Source organism: Eretmochelys imbricata, chromosome 1 (genome assembly GCF_965152235.1).
Source record: "Eretmochelys imbricata isolate rEreImb1 chromosome 1, rEreImb1.hap1, whole genome shotgun sequence".
NCBI classification, from domain to species: Eukaryota; Metazoa; Chordata; order Testudines; family Cheloniidae; genus Eretmochelys; species Eretmochelys imbricata.
In genome coordinates, this window is record NC_135572.1 from 17,286,458 (window position 1) to 17,305,726 (window position 19,269).

A 19,269-nucleotide genomic window follows, 5' to 3' on the forward strand; every position below is an offset into this window, starting at 1 on the left:
AGCAGTTCCATGGTCCATTCTCTACAGTTGTCTGGTGCTGGTGAATCTTCTCTCTACAATCTCTGCCCTCTGATGTATATGTAACCCCATTACTAACATTAGTGTCAGTGCGATAAGGCTTGAGATAAGCAGCTTTCAGACCCGAATTCCCGTCTGTGCTCAAGTTCCTTACCCAACTCTGACAGTGTTGAATGGGATGAAAGTGGGGTAAATGCCACTGATGGCCACTTTCATGCCCCTCTACACTGCCAGAGCAGTGTCAAGGGGGGCCTTAGTGTAACGGAGGCTCAGACCTTTCCGGTAGATAGTGTTCCTTTGGGGAGTTTGATTTTCCTGTTGTGTGTCTGTCTCTTTAAGGTACAGCGAAGAGAAGGGTTGGGAGCTGCTGTGGTTGTGCATAGGCCTTTTCCCTCCCAGCAATGTTCTCCTGCCACATGTCCAGAGGTTTCTCCAGTCCCGGAAGCATCACCCCCTAGCCACAGACTGCATACAAAGACTGCAAAAAGCACTGAGGTATGGTACCACATTCTGCTAGATGTGATGAGCACACCTGGGAGATGTGATGGGTGTGTGTGTGTGTGCATGCTATTTGTCAGCATTTGCTGGCTGAGGAAGTGGGGAAGGGTTAGAACAAAGCGTTAAGCATCTCTCTGTCTGTCTACTCCAGTGGACAGGGCTCTGAGCTGGAAGTTGGGTGCTGTGGGTTCTGTTCCTGTCTCCGCCGTGAATGGCTGTCGGAACTTGGGCAAATCCCTTTGGGGGAGACGCTCAAAGGTGCCTAACCCATCGCCTTTCTCTGCAAGTTGAAAATTTCCCCATGTATCTTTCTGCCCCTCTGTTTTCCAGCTGTGAAATGGGAATAACTCTATTTACCTTCCTTTAATAAAGCGCAATGAATAAAAAGCCAAGTAGTATTAGTCTGGCTATCCACGCATTCCTAATATACCCATCGCTGTGATATCCAGGAGCCAAATAAACACATTCTCCCCCTTCAGAGCTCTGCTTAACCCTTGCATCTAGTAAGAGGCCCATAAAATCCTCCATGGCTAGGCTGCTCTGGTGCTATGACAGCTACTTACTATAATAACCACACCTCACTGGCTGTGACCTTGAGCTCCCTCTCGCTGATCATTGTAGCCGCCTCTTGTCTCTCTTCAGACACTTAGACTATCAGCTCTTTGAGACAGGAACCATTCTTTTGTTATATATTTGTACAGCACCTAGCACAATTCAGCCCTGATCCTGCTTATGGCCTCTAGGCGCTACCACAATACAAATAATAAAATAAAGCAGGGCAGAAGAATCCTTGCCGTGACTGCTTTGTCTGCTCATATCTCCATGGGCCGTTCTGGGGGAAGGTAGATTGGATGTGAAAACTACAAGATGTATTCATTCCTGTACCTAACCAGAGCAGCAGCCCTAATAAATCATAGATCTTTCAGCCCCTTCTCTGTTGTGTCCTCCTCTTGGCTGCTGGATAGCCACGCGGGTGAGCCCTTTCCCAGCTCCTATCCTAAAACCATTTTCCATGTAAGAACTCTTTCCATTTTGTGTTGCTCAAGGGGTTTCATTAGTTATGGATGATACTATTCTGTTTTTGTCAGGTATAAAAGTATATCAGCAGCGAGTTCTCCAGTGCCATATTCACGGTAAACCTCCTGTCTTATAGGAATGGCTCCAGGAAGTATGCTCCCCATCTGGTCGAAGTGGAGGCAATTCAACACAAAACCACCCAAATTTTCCACAAAGTTTACTTTCCCGATGACACTGATGAGGTAAAAGGGAGGAAAAAAAAATCTGAATTCCTGCAGGACAGACTTACGTTTTCTCTAATTAATGCCCAACCTAGGCTAACATCAGTTCTGGCTCGGGCTAGGCTTGCGTAAGACCATGGAGTGCAATAGCGAGTCATAGATGTGGACACTTAGCTACACGGATCAAAATCAACATGAGTTTGATTCATTGCCATTTCAATTCAGGTTTTCGAAACATAGACCCTGTTTCTCTTGTCTCTTCTGCTGGCGAAGTTAATAGAGGGACACCAGTGTCAATCTCGGAGACGGGAAGCGGGACCAAAGCCACCTCTAATTATAAAAGGAACAAACCTGATGTGTGAATGTGAAAACATGTACCCTTTCCTCATATAGGTAGGGGGTCTCCCAAATTTGCATCCGTGAAAATCGTGTCACAGACCATGAAGTTTGTTCTCCCCCATGACATCTGGTCTCCGGCAGATCTGAAGGCAGAGGGGAGAGCGGCAGCTGCTGGCCAGGCACCCAGCTCTGAAGGCAGTGCGGCTGCCAACAGCATGGCGGAAGTAAGGGTGGCATGGTATGGTATTGCCACCCTTACTTCTGTGCTGCTGCTGGCCTTCAGTGACACTGACTTCAGAACTGCTGCTCTCCCGCCGCCCAGCTTCAGGCAGCACCACCGCCAGCAGCAGTGCAGAAGTAAAGGTGGCAATACCGGGACCCCCCCCACACACAATAGGCTTGTGTGCCCCTTTTGTGTCGGGGGCCCCCAGTTTGAGACATGCTGTGGAGAAATCGCACATTTTTCGTGGATTGGTCACAGCATAAATAGCAAATTTTGTGGATGTGCAACACATCTGCAAAATCTGTTATTTATGCCGTGACCAACCTGTGAAAAATGTGTTTGATTTCTCTGCAATTTAAGTAGACCCCCTACATATAAGTGTCCATCCCATTCCTTCATGGTCTTATCTCAACTAGACTGTCAGCTCTTTGTAGCCAGCAGCATGTCTTTTATTGCCTGCTAAGCACCCTGCACGCTTATGGAGATGAATAGGAATATTTTTGCATGAGCAGCTTTGTGTGTGCAGTTCCTGGCATGTGCCATTCTTACACGCTAGCACTTAGTACTGCAGGAATGCACGCACAATCTTGTGTGGATTTGCACATCTAAACACTGTTGCTGGCAGGTACAAGACACAGAAGGTGACGAATGCCCAGACAAGTGAGTGCTTGTACAAAGCTGGGCATGCACAAGGGGAGATCAGGGAGTGTCCCCCTCTGACAGGGTGGACCCATCTGTCGTAGTCTGTCATGGAGATCTTCGCAGCCACACTGAGATGTTATGTCTTTAGCATTCTTTCCATGGGCAGGTCTTCACTACAGCTCTGAAATCGATCCACCGGCGGTCGATTTAGCAGGTCTAGTGAGGACCCGCCAAATCGACAGCAGATCACTCTCCAGTCGACCCCTGTACTCTACCTCCAATGAGATGAGTAAAGTAAGTCGACGGGAGAGTTTCTCCCGTCGACCCCCCCACAGTGTAGACCCCGCCGTAACTCGACCTAAGACACGTCAACTCCAGTTACGTTATTCATGTAGCTGGAGTTGTGTAGCGTAGGTCGACTTACCGCGGTCGTGTAGACATAGCCTAAATGTGACAAGAGACAAGCCAGACAATGGTTTACAGACACATCTTGGGCAGCCCGAAGGCAGACACAGTGGGGACTTGAATGTTAGATGGGTTAGCCACCGATGCACCCATGGTGATCTGCACTCTAAAGGCTGCACAATCAGCTGGGTTATGGGCACAGCAATGGTGTGACACTCTGAATATCATCAGGTCCTGTGCTATTCAAAAGGATAGCCAGGAGCATGGAGTCGTACTACCCCCAGACAGCAAGAGGCATGTGTGCCCTTCCTGGGTAGAATGATGTCTGTAGGCCTGGGGCATCTCGAGCCTATGCATAGGCCCAGTGTAGTGTCTCTCCCTTCCTCTCATTGCACAATGAAACTGCATTTCCTCCCGCCCTGAGAACCAACGGCAGCTGAAAAAAAACCCCCAAAGCCCTGTCCTGTGCAGATTTGGGCCCCCTTTCACTGATTTGGGGGAGGGAGGGGTCTCAGTTGTAGGGTGCTCGCATTGGACTTGATTCACAGAGCTGCAGAGCACCCACAACTCCAGCTGAAGTTATTGGGAGCTGGAAGTTGCTCGGCACCTCTGAAGGTCAGGAGCCAAAGTAGCTCAAGGGAGGCCCACAAATCACTGATCACTGGTCAAAAGTGAGCCCCGGGAATGAGCGGAAAGGTAGGAACGCCCTGAGTCTCTGAGGCCGCAGAAGCAAAAGCTGAGCACTGACAGCTGCTCAGAATAAGGAGAAGAACTGGAACCTGCTGATGAAGTAGGGAGATCTTAGGCATCGCCTTTCTCCCCTTGAACAATGGCAGTGATACGTTAGCACAGAGGTGGGCAAACTAGACCAGCCTGCCTGGCCCCTGAGCTCCCGGCTGGGGACGCTAGCCCCCAACCCCTCCCCTGCTGTTCCCCCTCCCCTGCAGCCACGCCGCCGCACCCCCAGCGCTCTGGCCCACCGCTCCTGCCGGGCAGCTCAGTGGCGTGGCTGGCTCCGGCATGGTAAGGAGGTAGGGGCAGGGGGTTGGATAAGGGGCAGGAGGTGCTGGGGGGCAGTCAGGGGACGGGGAACGGGGGGGTTGGATGGGTGGGGGGCACTGAGGTGGGCAGTCAGGGGGCGGGAAGTGGGAGGGGGCAGATATGGGGCAGGGGCCAGGCTGTTTGGGGAGGCACAGCCTTCCCTACCCGGCCCTCCATAAATTTTCACAACCCCGATGTGGCTCTTGGGCCAAAACATTTGCCCACCCCTGTGTTAGCATCTAGGGGGGACCAGGAAGAATGCACAGAGAAGCAATGGTGTAACTCAGCAGGACAGCTCTGCCTCTGTGCAAAGAGCACCTCTAAGTTCCCCGCGAGAGAGGGTAACCCAAGAATGAACAGCGAGGTGGCTGAGGTGTGGGTTCCACCTCTCTTTGCAGGCATTTGAAGTGGAGTCCAGCACTAAAGCCAAGGATTTCTGCCAGAACATCTCCAGCAGACTGCTGCTGAAGTCATCGGAGGGCTTCAGCCTCTTTGTCAAAATCTCCGACAAGGTGAGCGGCGCACAAAGCGATCGGCCACGGATTGAGCAGCTCTGCGTTGCAGAGCCTTTGTTGTGCCATGTCCCGCTGGTGTAAATCATCGGCGCTCTGCTGAAGCCGGTGGAGCTATGCCACTTTACACCGCCTAAGGGCCTGGTCCATTGCTCCTGAGCGCCTCCCTGGATCTGACCCCTGGAGATTTGTAGTTAAAGGGCCAGGCAGTCCTGCAGCCCCTACTCACAAGCCTCATCCCACTGAAGTCAAAGGGGTTACTAATGGCTGCGTGTACAGCTGATGGGAGGGCTGCAAAACTGGGTTCTGCGGGAGCTGGCTACATGATACTGTCAAGATGGGGTTTTCCAAAGCACCCAGCGATGGCCTAAGTCTGCTCCAGTTCACATCAATCCCATCCCCAGTCAGTGACTTCAATCCAGGCTGAGCACTTTGGAAGATCCCACTCTACAGCTTCAAGGCCTGATCCTGCCCCCCTTCCTGACTCCTGTGGCAGGGCTGGTGTGCATAAGGATTGCAGGACAGTGCCCTTAAATTCTGTAACATCTTGCATGCCAGTTGCATCTCAGACTGCTGTAGAACATAAGAACAGCCATAGTGGGTCAGACCAATAGGCCATCTAACTCAGTATTCTGTCTTCCAACAGTGGCCAATGCCAGGTGCTTCAGAGGGAATGAACAGAGCAGGGCAATCATCAAGTGGTCAATCCTCTGTCATCCACTCCCAGCTTCTGGCAGTCAAAGGCTTGGGACACCCAGAGCATGGGGTTGCATCCCTATCTTGGCTAGTAGCCATTGATGGATCTATTCTCTAAGAACTTATTTAATTCTTTTTTGAGCTCCATTATAGTTTTCGCCTTCACAACATCCCCTGGCAATGAGTTCACAGGTTGACTGTGCGTTATGTGAAGAAATACTTCCTTTTGTTTGTTTTAAACCTGCTGCCTGTTAATTTCATTGGGTGACCCCTGGTTCTTGTGTTATGAGAAGGCTTAAATAACACTTCCTTATTCACTTTCTCCGCACCAGTCATCATTTTATGCCCTCTAGCATATCCCCCCTTAGTCGTCTCTTTTCCAAGCTGAAAAGTCCCAGTCTTTTTTAATGTCTCCTCAGATGGAAGCTGTTCCATACCCCTAATGATTTTTGTTGCTCTTCTCTGTACCTTTTCCAATTCCAAACTATCTTTTTTGAGATGGGGCGACCAGAACTGCACACAGTATTCAAAGTGTGAGCCTACCATGGATTTATAGAGTGGCATTATAATATTTACTTGTTATATGTCCCTTTCCTAATGGTTCCTAACATTTTGTTAGCTTTTTTTTACTCCTCTGTGGGGTTAAATCATCCAAAAGGCAGATAGTCTGCTACAAATGACCAAGGAGAGAAGTATATAAATGCTTTGTGGGTTGAATAAATTGAAGCAATTATTTACAGGATCAACAACAAAGAACAGTGGTATTGTCAGCTGCATAACCAAAGGCATCACAGAGCCAGGAGCTGATAGCCCCTCCCTATATGGCTCTGGTCCAGCCGGACCTGGAATATTGGACCAGACAGATAGTGACCTATTAGAGGGGAGCAAGAGGACGGTCACGCTGCTGAATAGACTGATTTACAAGGAAGGATTAAATGTGGTACACAAGAACTGTCCAGAAGCAATGGAAAGATGAAGGGATATGAATTGATTAGGGTCGAACAAGAGAAGATAACTAGGAATAACTGGATGAAATTAGGTGAAGGACAGCGTAGAAACAGCTAGGTCAGCAATAGCTTTCTGATGGTGAGATCTGTGGAAGCCTCACCATCTGAGATATTTAAAACCAGCATGGGCAAGGCACTGCAAGACATACTGGAAGAAATTATCCCCCAGTGGCAGGGGGATGGGCTAGGCTAGCCCACATAGTAGGCTTTTCTCCCCTATAATTCTCTGATTAGCTATTGTTTGGTTGGTTTTATTAACAGTGGAATGTGTTTCCACAGGTTATCAGCGTCCCAGAAGGAGATTTCTTCTTTGACTTTGTCAGACATCTTACAGACTGGATAAAGAAAGCAAGACCTGCAAAAGATGGTAATAATGTCACTCTTCTGTTTTGCTGCCATTTCCTCTCCCAAGTAGAATGCTGGCCAGGGAGGTCTCATAGAACCCATTGAAATCATTTTTAAAAGGCTCCTCTTGCCCACCATAACATGATGAAAACTACATCTGTAATGTGTTTGGCCCCGTATAATGTTTGGGTCTTGGATGTTCATGTAAATCATGTCAGCAGCAACTCTGCACCTAAGCAATGATCCATTCTTGGGCAGAGAACAAGCTTTTACTCTTGCTATCCATAACTTCTAAAAAGAACTGCACAACAGCTAACACCCAGCAATTCTCCAAGCTCTGACTACTTATACGTTCAGTTAGAGGGCACTTAGTGTCTTTACATTACTTAGGACTTTATATTGCCACCTGACAACTCCCAATAATTTCACAGTATCCACTTTAATCCTGTTCCCATTTCTATTAAGGGAATCAAGAATCTTCTGTGGTCAGACAGGTCACAGGTGCCGAGGGCTGGCAAGGCAGAGATCAACTAGACCAGGCCTCTAAATAAGTGACTTCCTCTGAAGGTTGAAGTTTTGTGGTTGCTGTCCGGACTTTGGCAGATGCAGAAACTTTCTGTGCTTTTAGCATTGCTTTGCTAGCTGAAATGCAGCTCCATTAACTGGCCCCAAGTAATTTTCCAGAAACTGCTGCAATACATTGTACTGCTGTTGCTATGAAATTAAATCCATCCTCCTTTCATTCAAAATTTGCAAGTGAATCCAGTGCTTATTTAAGTGAAAGCCTGAAGACCACTAACTTAAGAGGTCAAAGAGCAATTTAGGCAGCCACTCTGTAGCCAATGCACTTCAGTCATGGGCTTTAACACTCTTGCTATTTCATCCCTGAACCTCCTGCATCAGGGACGGTGAATTGCTCCAAGGAGCGAGTGTCTCTTTTATACAGGTTTCCATCTAGTGGTTGAAGCGTTTGTTACAAGCCTAGTCAATGTTGAACGGATTCCTTTTTGCAGGTATAGTGCCTTCTCTCACATACCAAGTGTTCTTCATGAAAAAACTGTGGACAAACACCATGCCTGGGAAGGATTCAATGGCAGACTCCATCTTCCACTATTATCAGGTACTCCATGAGTTTACAATACTGCGGGAGGTCTGGATGACTTGGGGAACTAGTAAGGGGATAAAAAGGCTTCCTCCTTCTACATCAATAGCTCAAATCCAACTCACACTAGTAGTGACAAATAGAGGTTTCCATGTGCTGGCTGGACTGGAGGTCTTAGTCCAGCTCCTCTTGAATAGGTGTCGCCATCAATGTTCCCTCTAATTTTTGACAGGCCGTGTGCGCAAAAAATGTCTTCTGTGCAAATTGTTGTGCTTCTGTGCAAATTGTTGTGTGCACGGTGTTTCGCCGTGTGCACAGGGTTTAGGATCTGTGTGCACATGCACACAGCTTAGAGGGAACAGTGGTCGCCATCATAAAACCGTGGGTCAGAGGCACTAATTCGCCCTCTTCTTGGCAGTCTCAGCAGAGAAGCCGCACTCTGGATAGCCTGAGATTTTTCATCTCTTTCATGTCAAGGTGATCTGCTCAGGTCAGATTCGAGTGGCAGAGACAGGGCGGAATGCCGCACCGCTGCTGTACTTGTTCTGCAGCTAACGAGAGGTCTCTGTTCCTCTGGACTGTCTGGCCAGCTACTTTCAAGTGTGAAATTCATACGCACGCACCATTGATTACAGTCATTCTTGATAAAATGGTTGTTCAAACACGAACGTGCCTCCTGCTGATTATGTCATACAAGATCTTGTTGACAGATGAGGGGTACTTTTTAAATCATTTTCGAGGTTATATAACATAGAGGGGAACTGGAAAGCTTGATTTGAATAAAAGAAAAAGCCATTAGATTCCAAATGATCCCCCTCAACAGCTGAGCTCCTCTGGGCCAACACAAGTTGCAAAGTGCGTTAGAGTATGAGCTAAAATGGCCTTGGCCAAAGCAGTCTGGCTGAGAGATGAGCATCTAGTGTGGCCGAGCTAATCCAGAGCTGGTGCTTTAACAAAACATTTCCACCTGCCCCAGCACAATGATGATTTCAGAAAAATATTGCAGTTCCCAGGCAATTCCTCCATAACTAGAGAGGGGTCAACAGCAGCAAATGCCATGAACTCCCCTGGGGAATTCCCCATATAGATTGAATTTACCTGGGAAGCACTTAGTTATCGCTGTGATGGCAGCCATTGAAGAGATCTTTAAGATTGTAAGAGGTAAATGGTGCTGTCAGTTACACCTCAAGGAACTGGCTGTAACTTGCATGGTGAGAGGGCAGAAGGGGGGTGATCAAAGGAAGAAACAAACAGGTGTAAAATAAAGCAGGGAGAGGCCTCAGCTGCATTGCATCTGCCACCAGCAGTGCAGAGGGGAAGACTCATTGGGGATGAGCCTGCCTGCCTGGTGCCTGAGAGCCAGGCTCAGAACCAGAGTCCAGCCGATCCACAGGTCTCGCTGGGTTGCAGTTCAGGAGCAGGTTTTGGTTCCCCTCATTTTGGGCCAGTCATGATGTCGCGCTTTAGGTTTAGATCTGGCTTCACCGAGGCTCAGGCTCTGCAGATCCAGTGTTTTACCCGGGACCCATCGCTAAGATTCAGGTTTTTCATTCAAATCCCCAAAACTGTTAGACTTGGGTTCATTTCAAACGCGGGGCAAAGATCAGGTGAGACCCTGTTTTATTGAGCTCAGATTCCTGGCCGCAGTAGTGCAAAGGGTCTCGGTCTGGACTTCGTGAAACCCCCCTTCCCCACAGGGCCACCAACCATTGTGCCTTTCCAGTGTTTCTGAAGGGGAAGGGGGTCCCAGCTAAGTGGGGGTTCCAGGCGTGGGTTGGGTTGTGGGATGGAAAAGGCTGAAGATCACTGCACTAACACAGCCAGCTTTCAAGCAGCTTCCTTCTATAGCTGCCGACCTGCTAGATTTCCCTTAGCCAGCGTCTACGTGGCATTTGTCTTGGGATGGTTGGGTGCTGCCATTCAAGCAGCCTCTGTCTCTCGGGACAAAAGGACGTCTTTGAGAACCTGGATGTTTGTGACCGCCCCCGTTACCTTGTGAAACGCTTTCGTGTGCAGGAATTACCAAAGTACCTGCGTGGCTACCACAAGTGTACCCGGGAAGAGGTCTTACAGCTGGCAGCTCTGATCTACAGGGTGAAGTTTGAGGATGACAAGTCCTACTTCCCCAGTATCCCCAAGCTCCTGAAGGAGCTGGTGCCTCAGGAGCTTCTCCGGCAGCTCTCTCCGGACGACTGGAAAAGGGTAAGGAATGGCCTGGATAACACCGAGCCAGGCTCAGAGAGCGGTGCTGCGGGTATAGCATCTCGACAAGCTTGTGTGACAGCTGCCATCCTGTCCAACACAGCAGGGACTGAACTGGGGACCTCCAGAGCTAAAAGCATGAGTGCAACAGCTTGAGCTAAACCTCCTTAGGTGGGGCCGTAACAGAATCGATGCTCTGCCAACCGTGCCCAGAGTGGGACTGGTAACTCACTCACACTAGTAGGTTACACTTACACCATAGGGAAGCAGCGCTTAGGGCCCAGCAAAGATCAGAGCCCCATTTTGTGAGGCACTGTAGAAGCACATGGTAAGAGACAGTCCCTGTCCTACAGAGCTTACATTCAAGACAGACAAAGGAAGCGAAGATTGATTATCCCTGTTTTATGTGTGGAGAACCAAGGCACAGAGAGATTAAGTGACTTGTTCCAGATGAGACCGGGAGTCAGAATCAAAGCTGGGAATTGAATCCAGATCTTCCATGCCCCAGTACATTAACCACAAGACTCTCCTTCCTCACCCTGGAGAAAGCACTTGTGGATAGTCAAACCTGTACTGGCTGGAAGATGGAAAAATAAAGTATAAGGTCTTTTCAGGCTCCTGCGTCTGCACGGGCATAATAGCGAATGGGCAGGTGAGGGCACGGTGGATTTCTGTTAAAACAGGCCGGCAAAGTCTGATGTTTTGTGGCAGGAATAACATGATATCTGTGTGTCATGATGCTCTTTGTATTCAAATGTCCTAGTTCCCAGGTGGTCTGGCAAACCCTTCAGTAATGTCATGTTGTCCTTTGCAGTCCATTGTGGCGTATTTCAATAAGCATGCAGGCAAAACAAGAGAAGAAGCCAAGCTTGCCTTCCTAAAGATTGTCTTCAAGTGGCCTACATTTGGATCAGCCTTCTTTGAAGTGAAGGTACAGATTTCATTGTGTGTGTCACCTGGCAGGAGCAGGAACCCCGGGAAATGGCTGGTTCTCGCCGCTCCTCCCCCTGACAGATTATAAGGATTTCTAAAGGGAAGAACTGCTGGCTGTTCGGTGGCCACTGCCTGGGCCACGTAGGCTCGTTTGCCAGCCTGCTCCCTCTAATTAGGTACTTCCGTGGTACTCATCATTGCCAGAGGACCTCCCACTCATGAGCGGGTCTGTCCTCTGTGTGGGAGGGCAGTGCTACTATTTGCCATTTTACAGATGGGGAACCGAGGCACAGGCTAGAGTGAGACTTTCAATGGGACTTGGGCGCCTAAGCCACTTAAGAGCTTTTGAAAGTTCTGTTTTAAGTGACTTAAGTGCCAGCCAAGGAGTCGATGGATGAGCCAGGAATGGATCTCAGGTCTCCCGAGTCGCAGTTCATTGTCCTAGCCACAAGACCTTGCTTCCCACCCCTTGACTTGATTCTTCCTGGATGAGCTGGAGGCAGAATGGCTGGGTGTGTGGGGAAGCCTGCGTTGCCACTGCCCTTATTGGTTCTGGGCTGCAGGACTGAGGCCTTTGGGAGTTAGGTGCCTCCATACCTTTGAGGATCTGGCCCTGAGTCTCCAGAACTGTCTGCCCAGCATCTCTGACCAGCACTAAGGAACCTAAAGCCAAACGTAGGCCGAGCAACGGGAAATGATGCAGTTGGCCCAGGATTCCTTCAGACCAGAGGTACTAAGGACAGGAGAGTCAGTGCATCAAGCAGAGGTGATCTGAGGAGGGAAGGGCCACCTGGGGCTTCCCACTGCATCCCAGCTCATGCAGTCCACAGGCAGGATGGCTCCCCTACCAGCTGCTTCCATTGGCAAACTGGGCGGGGAAAGAAATGGAAAAGAAGGAACTTTAAAGCCGCCAATCGCTTACGCCTTAAAGTCACCAGGTGTTTGAGGCGGGGGTGGGGAGTCTCGTCATTAGCTGGATGGTTGTTACCATAGCAGTGAAGAGGCCTTGATTTATTTTGAGCTTCCTTAAAAGGATAAACTAGAGCGCGCCCCATGGGCGAGCTAAAACGCAGCGGAATTCTTGCCATGAGGATGCTCCTTCCATTGCTCTGACAGAAGGGGCCCTCAGCCGTGAGTTGTCCGCTCTTCTGGGCCTTTTCATGTGACTGCTTCTTCTCGTTTCTAACAGCAAACTACCGAGCCAAATTACCCAGAGATCCTTTTAATTGCCATCAACAAGCACGGAGTCAGCCTCATCGATCCCAAAACCAAGGTAAGCCAGACACCATCAGTTACTACCTGCGGAAAGCTCAACCATGCGCAACGGGGCAGGGTGTGCCTCCCAGGGCTAACGTTAGCAACCTGTGGGGGGGGGAGGTAACATTAAGCATCTAAATCAATGGCCTGATTCTTGAAGGTACTGAGTCTCCTCCGCTTCTTGTGAGGTCGCCAGGAGCTGTGGGCACTCAGCACCTTGAAAAGTCAGGCCACTTGGGTGGAAGTCTGAACACTTTGGCCGTGACTCTGGGGTTTCTGAAAGGGACACGCTGACACAAGGTGGGGCTCACCGCTCCTGCCATTGTTTGCACTGCAAGTGCCATGGGCCAGGTTTGCACACATGAGTCCATTGTGAGGGTGCAGATGCACTCTGCCCCAGCCACGATCCTGCCTGGACTTCCCTGATGTGCAGTATCCCTTTGGGTGCTGCAGCATGATACCCCGTGTGCTCAGCTGGCTAGAGTGACAGAGGGCAGAGCTATTGCTCCCCCTCTCTCACCTCTTTCCCTGCTCCCCTTGGGATTGTTTGCTCTCCTGAGTGCAAAGATTGCAGCGATTAGATGTGCAAACCCTCTCCTGGTGCAGAGGCAGTTCCCTTTATGTTGTGCTTTTGTGCCTCCCAACAGCTGCACATGGCCCAGCCCCAGCTAGCCCTGTGTGCAAAATGTAGGGTGACCATACGTCCCATTTTGGCCGGGACAGTCCCCTTTTTAAGCTCTGTGCTGGCCATTCCGACTTTTTTGACAAAAACGGGCCTTTGTCCTGTTTGCTGTTCCTAACTGATCAGTTGGGAAGAGCAAACGAACAAATGCCAAATTTACCAAAAAAGCTGGGTCCGCTGCCCCCCTTAGGGGGGCGCGGAGGAACGTTGTAGGGGCAGTGACGCGAGGGGCCAGGCAGAGGGGCTCGGGGGCTCAGCCCCAGCTGCGGGAGGTACAGAGCTTGACGGGGGGGTCAACCCGAGCCATGGGTGGCGCAGAGCTCAGGGGGATTGTCCCTAGCCCCAGGCAGCAGTGAGGGGGCAGCTCTGGTGAGCCCTGCAGGCAGGGGGGGCGGCTCGGGCAAGCCCAAGGCCATTCCGTTTTTACTTTAGGAAATATGGTCACCCTAGCGAAATGGCTCTTATGTTTAATGGAAAGTGGTGTTAGGTACACACATCTCAGGAGTGTGTAGCCTGCCTTGCTAAATGATGAGGAAGGGAGACAAATGACGGCTGCCGTTTGTAAACAGCAAGGCAGGGGATTGTTTAGGGTGGCATCAGGGGCTACAGTTAGGCCCGATAGGATGAAATGAAGATATGGTCAATTTAGGCTGACTACCAGAAAGAGCTTCCGGAGGCTGAGCCACATTACGCTGTGTAATGGTCATCCCAGAGCAGAAGGCCTAGGACAGGGGTGGGCAAACTTTTTGGCCCAAGGGCCACATCGGGGTTGCAAAACTGTATGGAGGGCCAGGTAGGGAAGGCTGTGCCTCCCCAAACAGCCTGGCCCCCGCCCCCATCCGACCCCTCCCACTTCCTGCCCCCTGACCTCCCCCCTCAGAACTCCTGACCCATCCAACCCCCACTGCTCCTTGTCCTCTCCCGGGACCCTCCGCCCCAACTGCTCCCCCCCCGGGATCCCACCCCCTATCCAACCCCCCCTGCTCCTTGTGCCCTGACTGCCCCAACCCCTATCCACACCCCCGCCCCTTGACCAGCCCCCCTGGAACTCCCACGCCTATCCAACCCCCCCATTCCCCATCCTCTGACCGTTCTTCCCCATCCAACCGCTCCCTGTCCCCTGACCGCGCCCCGCCCTGAACCTCCACCCCATCCAACTGCCCCCTGCTCTTTGTCCCCGACTGTCCCCTGGGACCCCTGCCCCTTATCCAATCCCCCCTGCTCTCCGCCCCCTTACCATGCTGCTCAGAGCAGCAGTATTGGCAGCCCCGACGCCCGGCCACAGCCAGCTGCCCAGAGCACAGTGGCTTTGCGAGCTGAGGCTGCAGGGGAGGGTCCAGGGGCTCGCTTCCCCGGCTGGAAGCTCAGGGGTCGGGCAGGACGGTCCTGTGAGCCAGATGTGGCCCACGGGCCGTAGTTTGCCCACCTCTAGCTTAGGAGCACCATTGCTTGGGACGTGGAAACCTAGCCTGGATAATGCACCAGTTCCTTTCCTAGTCCTTCATTGTTGTCAGTGAGCTGTGGCTCAGACCCGGAGAGGGGCCAAACTTAGATGACCTCCTGCGTAAGCCCTGCATCAGAATTGCCTAGTGGCTCAGACCCATGGTCCCTCTAGACCTCGGGCCTGTCTCCAACAGCGACTGTGGGTTACAGGAAAAAGGCAAGAACCCCCACTGATCTCTCCCCCTCTCCGTTTCTGGTGGGACCATGTCACCTCAGGAAATGCATTTGGTTTGTTGGGGTGGGAAGCCCAGAGGGAAATGAGGGGTTAGCCGCTGGGGATTCAGCATATGTTCAAAGTATCTGACTGTCCTTCTGCGCCTCTTAGGATATTCTCACGACTCACCCCTTCACCAAGATCTCCAACTGGAGCAGCGGCAACACGTACTTTCACATCACCATTGGCAACCTGGTGCGGGGAAGCAAACTGCTCTGTGAAACGTCACTGGTAAGGAGAGTTCAGGGCTCTCGCTCAGTCGCTGAGCACAGAGAGCAAGAGGGGGGATCTAACTGAAGGCTGAACCTCCAAAGCCGCACCCTGGGTTCAAATCCTCTTTTCGTGTCACATTGCCTGTGTCCGAGCGTCTGGGCCAACAGGCTTTGAAATGGAAGAACAGCAGTGTGCGGCAGAGAATTAGTGAGCTCACTAAATATGTCCCTGCTTCCCTGCAAGCTACGGCTAAGACATCACTGGGTCTAGCACAGCTGTTACTGGTGCGGGACTAAATCGGGCTTCAGGCAGGGGCAGTGTTGGAAGTAATTCTGCATTTTGGAGCGGGAGGGGCAGGTTTCTGGAGCCAGCTGATTGAAAAGGAAACTGCAGCTGTTTGAAGCTGCTCAAAGGCCTGGGATGTTGGACTAAATCCTGTGGAGATGGATGGATGGGGAGAAGGCAAGCGAGCTGGCCAAGTGTGCAGGATAAATTCATTTATTCACTCCCTGGCTGTGAGGACAGGAACAGAGGCCATAAGCTGTGCTACGTACTCACAAGGGCCAAACCCTCTGCTGGTGTCAGGGGAGCTGCACCGATTTACACCAGCAGAGGACTGGCACATAGAGTCCATTTCAGCTTTGCCCAGGGCAGTAGTAATGGCTTAGCCTGTTACCCCGACTGACGGCCCTTGTCTGTGGGTGAGGGCTCTGAATGTTCAGCCAGGTTAGTCACCAGGTGCTTTATAGCAAGCCGAACAGGCAGCATCACCACCGTAGCAATCTGGTGCTGTGCACTCTGGAACTGACTAGCATGCTCTAGACTTAGTTCAGGTCTTAAATCCAGTACCAAGCTTCTCTGCCCACCATCCCGTAGTGAACCAGAGTCAGTGATACTCTGTCATGGCTTGCTTTGGGTGACGGGAGAGCATCACAGTCTGGTTTTTAGCTCTCTGCCCCCATCGGAGCAGAGGAATTGCCAGACTGGATCAGACCCGAGCTCCATCTAGTTCAGTATCTTGTCTCTGGCCATAGCCAGCACCAGCTGCTACACAGGAAGATGGAAGAACCCCACTGTAAACTGACATGGGGTAATCTGCTTGCACATGAGGTCTGACCCTGATCTCTAATAGGTAGAGATTAGCTTAAGCACTGAAGCATGAGGTTTATATCCCTTCCAATATTTATCACCATTAATTATAATTACTCTGGAGATTCTTGATATCCATATAATAATCAAAATCCTTTTTGAACCTGGCCACAACAACTTCCTGTGGCAGAGTTTTCCACAGTCCAATTATGCGCGTGCGAAAAAGTATTTCCTTGTATTGATTTTGAACTTGCCATCTTTTCATTGACTGACTGTCCCCTGGTTCTTGTCAAAGGGTGAGGCCTCTACCAGGCAAAGTTCAAGGTTGTGGTGGTGGGGACGTGGAGGTGGGTCGCTGATGATCCTGGTAATAGTTCATACCAAAGGCATTCAAGGGACGTGATCCGGCGACCAGCAGTTATGCTGTCTGGGTGATGTGTCTGATCTCTCATAACTTCCTACCAGGGCTACAAGATGGATGACCTCTTGACCTCGTACATCAGTCAGATGTTAACAGCCATGAGCAAACAGAGGAGTGCAAAGGGCAGCAGCAAGTGAACTGAAAGAAGCCACTGGCAGATGGCCATGGAGCTAATTCACCAGCTGAGGCCTGTGGGATACCCCTGCAGCTGGGGCCGAACCTTTTCTGCCCAGATGTGGAAGATGATCCGGACCCCATCAGAAAGCTCATCCGACTCTGACCTTGAGGGCTCGAGTCCCATTTCCCCTTCCAGTGAGGATGACTATCTGTGATGCTGACTTCCAATTCCCCCCTCCTCCCTAGTAAGCCCTGTTTTAAACTTCTAAGCTTTCTAGGTGACAGACAGTGACTGATCAACAGAGAAACTCCAGCGGGATGTTTACTATCAAACCAAATGACTGCAGTTTGCAAAGGATTGTAGGAAAAAGTTGTGAGTGTCGTTTTTAAAAAGGGGAAGGTGGTCAGGGTGCCGTTAAGGGCTTTGGAGAAGTTCTGGGCATCTGAGATTTGCAGATCAGTCACCTAACCCTGCTTCATTGAAAAGAGAAATCCCATCCACTCTACTGGGGGTATCTTGACATTACAACAGAACAAAAAGAAATCCATTTGTTCTAAAAAAAGCCGAGGGAAAAAGTGCATTTAAAATAGTGGTTGGTTTGTTTCTTCTTAATCCTAATTGAACAGCCTGTACCACGGCAAAGCGATGATGGGAGACGGGCGCACAATGTTGGAGATATTTAAAGGTTTCGTTTCTTATTCTTGTATTTATTTATTTTTTAAAGAGAACGACGGTTTCTGGGAGGCTGGCTCTGGGGAAGGCCCCACACAGCTCCAAAGGCTTCCCCCAACAGAACCGCTCACACACCCAGCGCCCCATTGTCAAAAGGATGAGACTGAGTGTTCAGAGGTCACTCGGTTCTAATTAGGGGTGGCCTAAAGTTCAGCATTAAATCCCTACTCGGCAGCATGGAAACTAAGCTGCTAAAGACAGCTGACCCCGCCCCCTCCGCCCACAGAATGCACCTTGCAGGATCAGGCTCTTAGCTGGAAGCCTGACTGTGGCTTTAGGTCCTGAGAGGTGGACAATGTTGGCTAGGCCATTCTGTGCTGTGTGAAATGCTGCAGAATGGATTTGTTCCACAGCCACTTTATAACAATAGCAGGACATCCAGAGGGAAAGCAGAGCCCGTGTATAAGAAAAATAAACCGTATCTGCAGACAAACCTCCCATCGTCCTCTGCACCTCCGCTGCTGTCTGCTAGGCTGTAACAAGTATGTGTTCTGTGTCACGTTGCTGCTTACTATTTACCCTCTGCATTTCCTGGTTTGCTTCAGGTGGGATGCTCTGATGGGGATGGGAAGCTTCCAAATTCTGGGACCGTCTCCCATCTCTGCAGTAGACTAACCTAAAACTTTGGCCCCGGCCAGCCCCCTAGGACCTGAACTTTGTGGCTCGGCCCCACCTCTGATTTTTAACTTTAGCTCTGACCCATTGTGGCAAAGGAAGGTTGAATAATTAGACCTGGCTATAAACATAGGCCTAGTTCCTGATGCAAAGTTCATTAATTGGGGGCTAGCAGGAGAACGCTACTGAAAAGCAGAGAAACTTAGGAGGATGCCAGCTCCTGTGTTCAGTGCCTCGCCCCTGAGATCACAGGCTATGCCCACCTCAGCCTGACAGATGATCCCAGCATTCGCTCTCCGCTGCGTCTCCTAGCATCACTGCGTTTCAGCTGAGAGTAGACAGTCACTGTGTGTTTTTAGGAGGCCTTACACTGCTGTGATATGAACACAGCTAAACCACGCAGGCTCACTGTACTGGGCCCTAGAACATACATAGCAGCAAGGGCCACGCCACTGCTCAACAAGGTGGTTTGGACCAAAATTCTGCCCTGCACTCTGAGTCAAAGAGGGCGTCTCCTGCATCGGTGACTAGAACAGTTAGTGGTACAAACTGATCTTTTCTGCCTGTAGCCTCCACGGTTCAATCGAACAGATCATTTGTGTGGGAGCCTTTCCATCAACTTCAGTGGGCTTTGGATCATGCCCTTGGTTAGCAACCCAAATCCGCCACCTGTCAGTCAGCTCCGCCACCAGGCACAGCATCGACAAGCCTGGGAACGCAGCTCTGAAAGGACAGTAGCCCAGACTTGGGTGTCATGGCATCAAACAGGGAGTTGTGTGTAGCCGACTAAAGGGAGGATGTGGCTGATGCTATGAATGAAATTTAAGTCGTGTTCTATGGTTGGTTCCCAGCAACCAGCGCTTGAAAGGCATGATCTCAAGGGGCTGTGACAGCAGCTGGGCCTATAAGAATCAGCTGAGGTTGAGTTTTGATTCTGGTGTCACTAACACTGGGTGGGTCTCAGCAGAAATGTGCTTAGTTGGCTCAACACCTTTGATTTGCCTCATACGAGCCCAATCCAGAACAATCGGTGTTGCATTCTCACGCTGCTCGTCCCAACGCTCAACTGTCTTCCTCTGACCTTTCCCTCTTCCCCACCGCTCTCTGCCTCGCTCAGCACTCGAGAACACGGGTACGACATTTGCACTGTCTTACTGTCCATCACTGGACTTCGCACACAGCAGTGCACAAATTAACTTCTTCATTATCTCCTAAACAAGCTGC

General features: G+C 50.5%; 1 protein-coding gene across 1 annotated transcript in view; it reads left to right on the plus strand.

Moving 5' to 3' along the window:
• The window catches only part of MYO7A (myosin VIIA), a 106,810-nt gene extending 90,093 nt beyond the window's left edge, over window positions 1-16,717 (plus strand). The window contains exons 38-47 of the mRNA XM_077841927.1: window positions 358-513; window positions 1,670-1,775; window positions 4,803-4,916; window positions 6,899-6,986; window positions 7,978-8,084; window positions 10,083-10,268; window positions 11,083-11,199; window positions 12,391-12,474; window positions 14,969-15,088; window positions 16,625-16,717. Of these exons, the coding sequence (XP_077698053.1) occupies window positions 358-513; window positions 1,670-1,775; window positions 4,803-4,916; window positions 6,899-6,986; window positions 7,978-8,084; window positions 10,083-10,268; window positions 11,083-11,199; window positions 12,391-12,474; window positions 14,969-15,088; window positions 16,625-16,717 (1,171 nt within the window). The remainder of the gene's footprint in view (window positions 1-357; window positions 514-1,669; window positions 1,776-4,802; window positions 4,917-6,898; window positions 6,987-7,977; window positions 8,085-10,082; window positions 10,269-11,082; window positions 11,200-12,390; window positions 12,475-14,968; window positions 15,089-16,624) is intronic.
• The last annotated feature ends 2,552 nt before the right edge of the window (window positions 16,718-19,269 follow it).